Raw genomic sequence first — 12,391 nt, forward strand, 5'->3', positions numbered from 1 at the left:
TGTTGGCTCTTCTAAATTATATCAATTATTATATGTCCTCTTCATTGTCATGCACATGTAAACCCCACTCCCTTATCCTTCTTTGCATACTTTGGTTTTCTTTTCTATGAGATGTGGATCTTGAGTAAAAGATTGAAGTAATAGAGCTGAAGACCATTTTTTCTGTAGAGTTTAAAGAGATTTTCGTGTCTTCCATTGTCATAATTTCTCAGTGATGATCAAAAAGATTAACTTGGGTACACACAGTCTTGAAAATGCTTACCTGACTTCTCTTTTGTCTAGTCTTTAATAAGAGGCTGGACTAAGCATTTAAATTTCTTGTCTTAGTATTCTGCACTGAAATTCTGGTTTCTCTGAAGCCAAAAGGAAGACAGTAGGTATTTACCACTGATAGTAATGTAATCAGTACTCACCTGTGGAGAAAAAAGTGAGACTTTAAAAAATTTTATCTGTATTCTATCAGAGAGCTGTTCATAGGATGAACAAAATTCAGGTATTTGTGCTGTGGGTAACTGCTGGAATGCAGATTCCTTCCTCTTTTCAGAAGTAATTGCATTAAATATGCTCACAGTGACTTCTCTCATTGTAGCAGTGCTATGTACATCAAGGAATTAGAGCCTCTGTCTTTCATGGCCTTATCAAAAGGTGAGGAGGAGAACAAGAAAATGCATCAATGAATTCCTCTGCTGACTGAGACTGCTGCTTTTTGGTTGTTTTAGACATTAGAGAGGGGAATCACCGAGCACCACGCAAAAGATCAGAAAGTGTAATTTCTACAAAGTGGTATTATATACATAAATCTTCTGAAAGGCAGATACCTCTGGGATATCGTGGGCCAGAGACTCCTGTGTAATCCATTACCCATGCCGATATAAACCTTTGATTTGTGGGTTTAAACCTGAGGCTGAGTAACCTCATAAATATGCTAATCCACAGTAATCAAGAAAAGTGCCATTGCAAATACAAAATTTTTTATTTCACAGCTCCAACAGCTTTATAGCATGCTCTACATTTATAACAATAAACTTTGGGAAATTACTCTCTTCATGTTTAAGAAAATGCTTTGCCCTTTTCTTGTCATCTCACAATGGGTTTTGCATACATTATTTTGAATGGCATGATCTTTATGCAAAATTCAGGGCATGTTTTGCCTTCTCTAACCAAGTATTTGATTTCTAAAATGAACAAAACATTGCATAAGTTTTAACAATTCAGCTTTTGTAGCCTTATAAAAATTTTATTATCATTTTTATTAGGCTGGAGACCAGCCAGTTGGTTAACTGGTAGATTGTCTAGCAAAACCAGCTCTACTGTAGATGTAAGAAATAAAAAACTTAGAGAAATTTGGAAAAAAATCTTATCATTTTAGCAGCACATTTTCCATCTCTGATATATCTCTTATACACATAGGCATGAATGGTAAATGCCATGAACATCATATTAAGTTCTGCAGTCATTCAAATACCTCAGTATAAAGTTATTAATTTATTTAGGAAAGGTGAAAAATGTCTTGCATGCAGGATATTTTTCTGTTTATAAACTTCAGAATGAAAGGAGAAGTGGAATCTGCACCTTGGGAGATTCAGATTGAACCTTAGAAAAAATTCATTGTGTTTGCAATTGTGTGTTGAAACAAATTTTCTGGACTGGCTGTGGAATGGTCACTCTGGGAGGTTTACAGAACTTACCCTGGAAAGGGCACTGCTGGCCTGATCTGGGGCTGACAGTAGCCTGGCTTTGAGTGAGAAGTTGAACAGCCTCAGTTTGTGATGTTCCTCCCCGTTTCTGTGGCTCTGTGATGATCAGAGCACTTTCCGTAACAGGTGCAGCTTTCCTAATGGGAAACTCCTTAATTTATCAAGTCATAATAAGATGTCAGAAGAAGGCATACTAAGAAGGCTGAAACGTGGGGTTGAAAGGAAAATTCAATTCTAGCAAGTGACAAAAAATGGCTTTTCCTTAATGTAGCTTGACAAACAAAACCATATTGTCATGCAATGCTTCTCTTTGTAGTAGAATTTAATCATTCAACTCTTCCTGACAAATTCTCTCACCTCATTCCCTTCACTTCTGTTTCTAATTTTTCTTCCTGTCCATTTAATCTAGGCAGGCTTTTAAAAATCAGAGTTTTGAAAGATGTTGTCTAGAAATCTGCTGTTTCACACAGTTTGTAGGATAACTCAATCCTGCAAAGATTTATGTTGAAAATTACTTTCCAGTACTATAGGTCTTTGTGCCAATTACTTTTAATCCTTTTTTTAATTTAATTTTGAAACATGTAATTTGTCTCTTGTCTATGTCTCTTAATTTTCTTCCATTCTTTCATTGACTTCAATATTCAATATTTCAATTTCTTAATAATGTCCATATGAATCATTATGAAAATGCTTTGCATGTTGAGTAAAACTGTAAGTTAAATAACAGTTCCCTCCCCCACATTCTCTCCTTCACTTCCTGGAGTTTATTAATGTTGGGTTTTTCTGTGTGGTTATGTCTTTCTTCATATGTGTACACAAGCACAGAATTGAATAAAGAAGTGGAATATGCATATTGAATTTAATAGATAAAGTGCCTTTTAGGTAGGAAAAAAGTTCAGCTATTATAACCTTATTTAGGAGTGTCTTTCATCTTACTTGAATACAAAACTAGATTGTCTTTCAGCCTTTCTGATGACTCTGAATAGTGGAAATAATATCCTGTAATTATTACATTTTTTGAGAAATGAAGGGGTGTATATTTTGATAATGTAATGTGTGCCAGCATAAGAGACAGGGCTGCAGAATGCAGAGATAATCTGAGGAAGCTGTTTATCAAATCTTGATGTGAAGTCTGAATTTCTATGTTATCTTTCATTTTCTGTTTATGTTATCAGTATGAAAGTTTCTTTATCACTAAATCTTATCATCTGGGAGGACTGTTTGTCAACATCAGACTGAATTCTTTACAGGCATTAACACAGCAAGAGGAAGTAGGATTCTGCAACAGCCACTTAGCTTCATATTGCTTCTCAGATCTTTTAATCCCAACAATAAATATTGCTTTTGCCTATTTTATCATTACACTGTTTTACAGAAATACCCAGTGAGTACTTACAAACCATGGGAGAAATTTATCTCACCTAATATTATTTATTCTAAGTTTGACATTAGGTCTATAATCTAAACTAATCACAGAATCCCAGTGTTGGTAGTGGAGAGAAATGGCAGCTCCGTAGGGCAATTCCTTCCAATTTATGGGAGTTCCACATCTATTTTAGAGTCACCTATGAAGTGCCTTCCTATCTCTGCTGATGATTGTAAGTTAGCTGACTAATTTAGATGAGGTTCACGCATGGGATGAGATCAGATATACTCCACATGGGAAAATTCAGATACATTTCAAAATTTCTTGCGTTCTAGGAAAGCCAGTATATGGAATAAATGGAAAGCCAGTATATGGAATAAACATTTAGCCAGCAAGAGTTTAATGTTTCTCTTATTTAGACATAATTATTTAGATGTAATTTGTTGGTAATCTTGTCCTTTCCTTACCATGTTTTCTTGGAATTTCTGTTTTCCAAGGGAAAAGAAATTTTGTGTTTTGCCTGTTAAATATTTCTATTGGGAAATGGACAATTTCCTACCATCCATCTCTCACTTTGGCAGGCCACTCTTCATAGCTGAAGTCCAATGGGAAGAGTCAGAACCATATTTACTCTCTCTAAAGATATCCCAGTATATAATTGTACTTATAATTGTATTTATATTTAAATGAAGAAATCAGAGTGTCCTTTCATTTGTAACTACTGGTTATTCAGTAGTCATGTATTCACTGAGTTTGAAGATATCCATCAGTACCATTCCCCACCCCAAAATTATTGTGTAATACTTTAAAGACATTGTAATGTCTTTAAAACAGTTTATACTTGGGTCTTTGCAGTCATGTTTCTGCAGAGTAGATATCTAAACTTCACTTTGTACAGTGACATGTAAATGTAAGAATTTATATGTTTAAATTTTTTAACATCCTCATTCCATATTATTGCAGTGTTTGATCTTCTACATTTTCCTTATTAAAAATTTTTTTGTGTATACACAAAAATGTAGCGATCTACACAATTTTTCTCAGCTGACTTTCATATTTTTTGTCTGAAGTTGTCTCGGTAAGAAAGTATCCCTCAAGGAAGTATGAAAGATGTTGGACACCAAAATGTCAGCCTTTATGTTCAGTCAGTATCCATTTCTTCTGCTTCAGTACATACCTAGCACCAGTGTGGGAGGGTATAATAGTTTTATCCAAGAAGAAATTAAATTATGGTTTTCATGATACTGAAGGAAGTAATAATTCTGCAGGGTTTAAGTCTGCATAATCAACACAGTGCAGGCAGTTTAGTTTGGGTTATGTCTGACCTTATTGCATTATGTTTCAAGGTTTAATAGACCTTCTATCAGAGTTTTGCCATGTATTTATTTTAGTTTCTCTTATTTGTTCATTTTTAATTTGTTAACAGAGGAAGATGGAGAAATTGTATTAAAGGAAGTATTTGTTCATGGTTTGAGAGCCTGAGCAGATAGGAGTTTGCTTTAGTGGCTAATGTCATGAAATGGAGCAGAGATTATAATTGCTTTTTGTGTACATTATTTGAATATATGGAACATTTTGTGGATTAGGTTCTTGTTTTCTGCAAATATGCAATTTGGATTTAGTGCCTAGTTTTCCTTTTGCACAATTGGTAGTGTTAGAATTGTGGAGGTGGCTTTTTGACACCTATATCTTTAAACTAAAACACAAAGTTCTAGCTATTTCCATATGAAAGTTCTCCCTGAGTTAGACTGTCAAGATTGTCTCATTTTGTCGTGGAACAGATCTTGACCTATTGTTCTGTAGGACTCTATTGCTGCTAGATGTGATAGTCAAGGTAAAGATGAACTGGAGCAATGGGAAAAAATGAATCCATTCCTGCAGGCATTAACTTCTGAAGGCCGGAAAAATCTTTGTTCAGAAGTTGTTCCTCTTTCAACAAACCTATTCCATCCATCATTATTCAGTGTAAAGTGTATTTCCTATATCATGTGTGTAACCAAAACATGAAAAGTTAAGTACCTGAAACGTTGATTGCAGTGCATCCTTGTGTCGGTGCTCTCTGGCATATTCTGCTGCTTATCTCACTTTTGAATCCTTAATTGCTAAAAAGGATTTTCCAGCAGTCACAATGCCTTGTCTTCCAATTTGTCCAGTATTGTTAAAAAAGTTTGTTTGCTTGCTTTTTAAAAAACATATTTTTCACAAACTTTAATGTGGCAGAAGAAAAAGATAGATATGTCTTGTTTGTTGGAAGAATCCCCACAGTTCGTTTATCACTCATCAGCCTTTTCTTCATAGGCTTTTCTATCACCTAAGATGTTGAGCTGGATCACATGTATATATATATATGTATATAAGCACCACATTTGGCTTTGGAATCTTTTCATTCTGTTGCAGTTTTCTACATTTAATCTGTAGTATATTGGTGTTGCTTTGATCTGATGGAATACAATTGCAGTTCACAACAACAACAATAGCAGTAATGATAATAATAGCAATAACTCATCAAAGGTATCCTTTACTATTAAAAAATATGTTCCACCAGCACTTGGTTCTGTTCCACAGGAGATGATTGAAAGGATATTTCTCTTCTTCCTTATTTATAAAAGGTAATGTTTGTAAGATCCACAAAGATTTTAGATGTTTTGGGGAAACTGAAAACTATTAAGGTATGATACAAATTAACAAAGGAGATATTTGGCTCCAGTATCCTTAAGTCCAAAGTGAAAACCTTGGGTTGAAAGAACTTTTCTTGTCCCTTATCTATATAGGCACAAGCAAAAAGACAATTGCATTCATATCTATATAAAACCCCAAAGGAAATAAATCCTTTTAATTGTATTATGGTTCTTTGTATCAGTCCTAGGTTCATGACATTTACTTGCGTCTTTGTGGTCTCCTTATAATTAAAATATGTATTCTTTTTGTTAATATTCTGTGTTGAAATTAGTCAAAGATGCATGATACTGTTCAGAAAATACTGTAGTTCATCTTTTAAACATGAATTTCAGTGTAATTATTAGAAAATGTTTGGTTAAAATTGAAAATTACTTTTGGGATGAAACTTTCTATCTAACTGTGTTTCTGCTTTTAAGTATGAGTACATTTAGAAAAATCCCATACAACCAAGCAAGCAAGTCCCACAGGCAGAAGTTCTTCCATAAATTTGCAAACATGGACCCCAGCAGTAGACCCTTGCACTTATCTTGAGTAGATGATTAGATTAATAGAAGTTGGAAATTCCTTTTGTGTCCATTCTTGTGCAAAAGCTTTATATCCCTGAGCTTTGTACTGTGCAAATCATTTAACAATTGCTAATGATATAAAATCATTGAAATGTTGTAAATCTGCTTACTTCATTTTTGTTGTGTGTTGGAAAAGAGAAATAGAGGCACTATAGTTTCTTAAAAAAGTTTAAGATGAAACTTTCCTTGTATGATTGTGATCAAATTGCAGGGTTTGATTGCAGACTGGAGTTGTTTCTAGACTCACAGGGGCCATTAAGAAATTCTGACACCTTGAATGAAAATAATTGCAGTAATGCAAAATCAAAATGCTCCTTCAACAAAGAGCATTTCAACAGGTCACAAAAGGTGAACTCTATCAAAACTGGCATGTTTTTTTCTCCTTGTGCTAGTTCATCACCTAAAGTATGGTACTTGTAAAAAACATAATGAAAACACCAGGAGTGAATTTCAGTGCTAAATAGAATTTGAAGTAAATCCAAGCAGTATTTAAAATTAAAAAAAAATAATTTGGAAAGCTTTCATTTTGTTCAAGGTGTACTTAAACAATAGTTTATGCTTGGGATGCACTTTATGCTGGGCCAAAGAAGTCTTCTGGTCTTTTCTCAGATATTATCTTTTAGGTAATTGATCTGTTCAGCTGTGTTTGGCTGGCACAAGGCACAGTAACACTATTACTACCAAAATTTGCATTCTAGCTTTGGTCTAAAATAAAAATCAAATAAAATAAATTTTAAAAATGTAAATTCTTCAGTATCATGAATTATAATTTCAAAAGTTCACAAATAAGCTATGAAAGGGATTCAGAGTAATTTGGTGTAATTACTAGTCAAGATCAGATCTTAAATGCACCAGGGTTTCTAAACCCAACAATTACTTGAAAAGAGTGTAAATATAGTTAGATAAACACTTTGTACAATTCAAAGTATAAGGTTCTCTGTATCTTTAGTTTGATAAATATAGACTGAAAAACTGAGCAAGACAGGGACTTATGGATATTTGTAGATATAACATAAATATTAAATACTGTTCTTAACATTAGCAAAAATTACTTAAAAAAATAATTATAGCCTGTATTGCATGCAAGTGTGAGTGTCTCTATGCTGTCTTAGAGATAATTCTTAAATATTCACAAAAATTACAGCAAGGAGCTGAACTAATGCATGTTGTGGTGAGGCTATAAAAATGTAGCCCAAAAGAATATTTATTACTTTGTCTTTCAAGTAATATGCTTTGAAACTGTTTTATTATGCACTGGATTTATCTATTATAAAAATTAAATTAACATATGCATTAATTTTAATATTATACAATTAAGATATTTTAAATGCATTAATTTTAAGCTCTATATGTTTTTTGTCTTCTCTAAAACCTTGTTTCAGTGTTTTTATTAAAATGGAAGATGGTGTTGGTTAAAACAGTTGACTATAAACAAGACAATTAATAACAATATGATTTCCTAATATTTTTCCTAATATTTTTATTCTTCATAGTAAGTGGATATTTCTATTAAGTTTGCTTCAGTAAAAGTATTATATTCCATCATTTGTGTTTTGATACCAGCAAGGATATGGGAATTAGTTGCTCATCTCACTTTATCATAAATGCAGGTGTGTGCAGACTAGAGTGAAATTACACTTGAAAGTAATAATTCATGGAGCCATAAAGCCCTCGCCTAAAAAGAGCTGTTGAGTCTGAAAATGTTGTAATTTACTTCTGTTTTATTTGCAGATTGCCTTCTCACAGCATAATACTATCATGGATCTGGTGCAGTTCTTTGTCACCTTCTTCAGGTAAATTGCTCTTTTTGTCTTCTGACTGAAATCCTGATGACTCTTTACCATCAAACCAGTATCTTAACCAGCTTCTGAATCTTGAGAAATGCCTGAAATGAGGCCATCAAACTGTGGTCCCTAATTTGCACCAGGCAGCTGCTGGAATCTTGCATTATATAATTGTGTATTTCATATTCAGTGGTACAGTCCTCACACCTCATGAAGATTAGCTGGGTTTGTACCATGTATTACAGTGATTAAGAAAAGCCAGCTAAACTCGAATTCATGTGTGTCATTTTTCTTAAAAGACTTTTATGGAATTATTTAAAAAGATGGCTCTATTCAATAGCTTGTTATTTTTAACAAAACACGGCATGTCACTACTAATGCTTTCATGTGTCAGAGATTGATTGTGAAGCTGATGCCTGAGATTTGGTTATGGCAGCAATGCAGGGATGGGCTGCAACTGCAAATGAACAACTATTCTAGAATGTGAACAAAACTCTGCTGAAAGGCTTCTTAAATGTTCAGCTATCTTATAAAATGTCACAAACTTGAATATACACAGATTAGTTACAGTGCTTTGAAATCTTGCTGTGAAGATATTTCCCAATAACCATGAAGTGTACACAAAATATGAACAGTGACAGACATGTCTGTTCATCAGAATTTCTGTATTTTTAGGCCATAACTTTATTTCACAAGTTCACAGTTTGGCTTCTCTGTTGACTTTAATCACTGTGCTCTGAGGAACTGTACCTAAAGAATCAGACTCTTGAAAACTGTGAATGGTTCAAATTCTGTTTATTTCTGTTGCCAAAAAGGGCAGAGAAATGAACAGAGCCTGAAGTTTTCTATACCTAGGGCTTTGGCTAATGGGGAGGAGTTTAGTAGGTGATATAAAATATCCCATTTCTCCTCTTTCACCACAAACAGAGCAATAAAATGCTAATTTCCTAAAGGTCAGCCTAGTGGTGTTTTGGTATTTGGTTTTTGGTTGTTTTTTTTTTTTTTTTATGTGTGTGTGTGTGTGTGTGTGTGTGTGTGTGTGTGTTTTGGGGTTTTATTCTCTTTTTTTCATGGGGAGACAGCAAGCTCTAAAACTTATGATGATTATGCAAACGTTTAGATTACAAACCCATGCGAAAGAAAGCAAAGTCTGTCCAAGTACAACAGACAAGAGGGATCCTGTGACAAATAGCAGAGGTTAACTAAGAGCAGTTTGTTGGTGCTCTCTGCCCTGGTGCAGCCTTAGGAAAGGTGAACTTAAAGCTCTGTGGTGGTGCAGCCATCTCTATGGGTACATGGAATTGTCTCTCCAAGTGTGATGGTCTGTCTCATCCAGCTTGTTCTGGGTAAATGCACAGGTAGGATGTCAACAGTTTGCAGCCTAAAAGAATCATTTTAATAAGGGTTTGTTTGTTTTTTGTCTTGTGTAGGTTTGAGTTTGTTTGTTTGTGGGGTTTGGTTTTGTTTGCTGAATGGGAATTAGGTGTATTGTGACTGTGGCAAATCATGGTGGTAGCAATAATAATAACCCAGGCCATGTTTACTAAGATTGTTGATAGAGAAAATAATAGTGTTTAAAGACAACTTGAATGTACTTGATAACAAAACATACTTCAACATGCTTTGGTAAACCTGCCTTTGCATTTCTCCCATCCAGTATTATATTCCTGTTTCTGAGGTTGTGACAAAATGCTGTTCACCCTGCCTGGCCAGAGCAGCAAATAGCCCCATTCTACAATAACTGCTATTCAACAGCCAGGCAAAAGTATAGTTTAAAACTGTTCCTTTGTAGGTTTTTTGTTCCAGACTGAGAGATGAAATGAACATTTTACTGCATCAAAACAGGCATTTTTAGAACTGTCCTGTTGTATCAAGATGAACTGTTTTAAAAACATTGTTGTGTTAGGAATTTATTTAAAACTATACATAATAAAGCACAAAATATATGATTTTGATGAAATTAATGCTTGATCTACCAAGATACCGATATTGTATATCCTAGAACAAAAACAGTCTAGGATAAGATATAGATAAATAGAAGTTATATTGAAAAAAATAAGCAGAATATTCTTGAAACTGTAGTGCTTCAGACCATGATATGCATTGTTAAAAACCTCCACCCTATTTAATTTCATTCTTTTTTTGCTGGAATATTTTGTTGTAGCTATTGGTTCAGTGACCTTTTCTCTAAGAATAAAAAGGCAATATGAGTAGTTACAGATTCCAAACTGCCTTATAGAGTGTGTGGCATCTGTGTTGCTGTTCTGAGTGCCTTGAAGACTTTTAGCCATCACACAAATTGAGAAATCTGCGACTTCTTTTCTTTCCACCTTCTCTAAGAAGTACAGATCCCACGGGAAAATTTCACAGGCAGCGAATGTGAATGATCTTTCTTACACTAAGAAATACAGTATGCACAGTTAAAGAAAGTATATTTCTGTATTACCTGGACCACTAAAACCCATGATATCCTAAAGTATGGCACTTTATTTGAAATTCTAAGGGATAAAGAAATTTGCAGTGTTAACAAGTCTTACATGAATATATGGATTTAGCTAAATCGGTGCTAGGACATTTCAGACATTTCATAAGTAGCTTTATTTTATGAAAACATTATTTACTTCTTTAGATCACATCTAACAACCATGTATATTGATTGTTCAATAATTTTTTGTTTTTATTATCTTTGATTTGAGTAAATCCTGATTGGAGAGCTAAGAAACACTTGATTTTTATACCTGCTTTTAAATAAAATTATAACAGTGTAACAGAATTTATAACAGTACTCAAGCAATTCCCAGATAATTATTTGTATTAAGAATCTGAAGCATAAGTTCTGGTAAGAAATGTGGTTAAATCTCATAATCAAAAGCCAGGCAAGCATGAAATTGGTGCAGATGACAAAGGTTAGCTGTTAATATAATCGTGATAGGAAATGATAAGCAAGTGCCAGAACTATGTTTTTAAAGCCTTTTTCAAATGCATTGTACCAACTACTAACTCATCAGGCATGTTCTCTGAGCTCCCAGAACTATTACTTGTCTCTGCTACTTTGGGTGAAGCTGATTGACTGAATAGAATATTTTAGTCACTTTTCCAACATACCTCCTTACTGTCATAAATTACAGAATCTCCAGGTTTTATTAAGTAGAGCAATATTAAACAATATGGACTCTTTGATTTAAAAATGCTTCTTTTGTGTGTGCTTTAAGAAATTCCGTGAAAAAATACAGTCATTTAGGATCAGGGGTGCATGCCTTCTATTAAATCTTTCTGTGAGCTGCATGAGAGAAAACAATATTCAAAATGTACCCAGTGCTTATTGCAGAAGGAGAGGATGGGTATTTTGGTAAAGATGAGCATGAGCTACAAGAGGAATTGCAGCAGATGCTGAAGAACCAGATTTATTAAGTCCACATGTAGGACTGTGTGCTGCCTGCAGTGGGAGGGGTTGACTGCATTTCAGCAGTGTCAGAGCTCCTGGGAGCTGCAGTGGATGAATCCATCACCCTGGGGGTGAGTTTGCAATGGGAGAACTCCTGCTCTTTACCAGCATCCTTTGATCTGTACCCTGCCTTCATGTTTTGTTCCTATTAGAATGAAGGATGGGAAATTAATGCTATTCTTTATTTTGGAGTACTTATCTTTATCAGATCTAATATTGATCTCTGTGAGAAAGACAAAAACCAGTGTGTTGGGATCAGATCACATCCATCGTGGCTGGGATCTCAGAAAATCCAGAGCTCTTATAAACCCAAATTAGAATATTTTATAATAATATGAAAATCAAGTTATCATAGTAAAATGGATTTTACTTTTGAGGCTAGAATAAAATTGATTTTTATTAGTGCTGCATTAAAAGTTTTCACCTCACTTAGAAGCACAGAGCTGTTTGACTTCCACTGGGAAAAGCACATCTGTACTGTGGTGGGCAATTTGAGTTGGGTTTCCTTTCTTTAAATATTTGGTTTGAATTGTTGAATGTAGCTTTGTGTCTTCTGCTCTCTGAATCGCACAGAAACTTTGTCATCACTTTTGAGTTATTTGGTGTGTTCATATTTCCAGAGAAAGCAGCCACTTGTTATTGGCCTGCAGGCAAAGGAGATTCCCCAGTGCCACCGGATCAGTTGCTCTTCAAAACAAGGGATGAGTCACTTAATCTATCAGTGAACAGAACTGTTTTCCATTATTTTCTTCCTGGTTTTCATCTTTCTGTTTGTCCTTTGAGTCATTTGGAAGTGTGTGTGAGTGCTCACCATATTTCGATTTCAACAGACACTGTTCCTCAAAACACGAATT

General features: G+C 34.4%; 1 protein-coding gene across 3 annotated transcripts in view; it reads left to right on the forward strand.

Annotated features, from left to right (window-relative positions):
• Positions 1-12,391, forward strand: part of ATRNL1 (attractin like 1) — a 432,283-nt gene that overhangs the window by 205,531 nt on the left and 214,361 nt on the right. For all 3 annotated transcript variants that reach the window (XM_036385270.1, XM_036385271.1, XM_036385272.1), the window contains exon 25: positions 8,040-8,101. In XM_036385270.1, coding sequence (XP_036241163.1) covers positions 8,040-8,101 — 62 coding nt within the window. The remainder of the gene's footprint in view (positions 1-8,039; positions 8,102-12,391) is intronic.

The sequence above is a fragment of the Molothrus ater genome, chromosome 8, assembly GCF_012460135.2.
Source record: "Molothrus ater isolate BHLD 08-10-18 breed brown headed cowbird chromosome 8, BPBGC_Mater_1.1, whole genome shotgun sequence".
Classification (NCBI taxonomy): Eukaryota; Metazoa; Chordata; class Aves; order Passeriformes; family Icteridae; genus Molothrus; species Molothrus ater.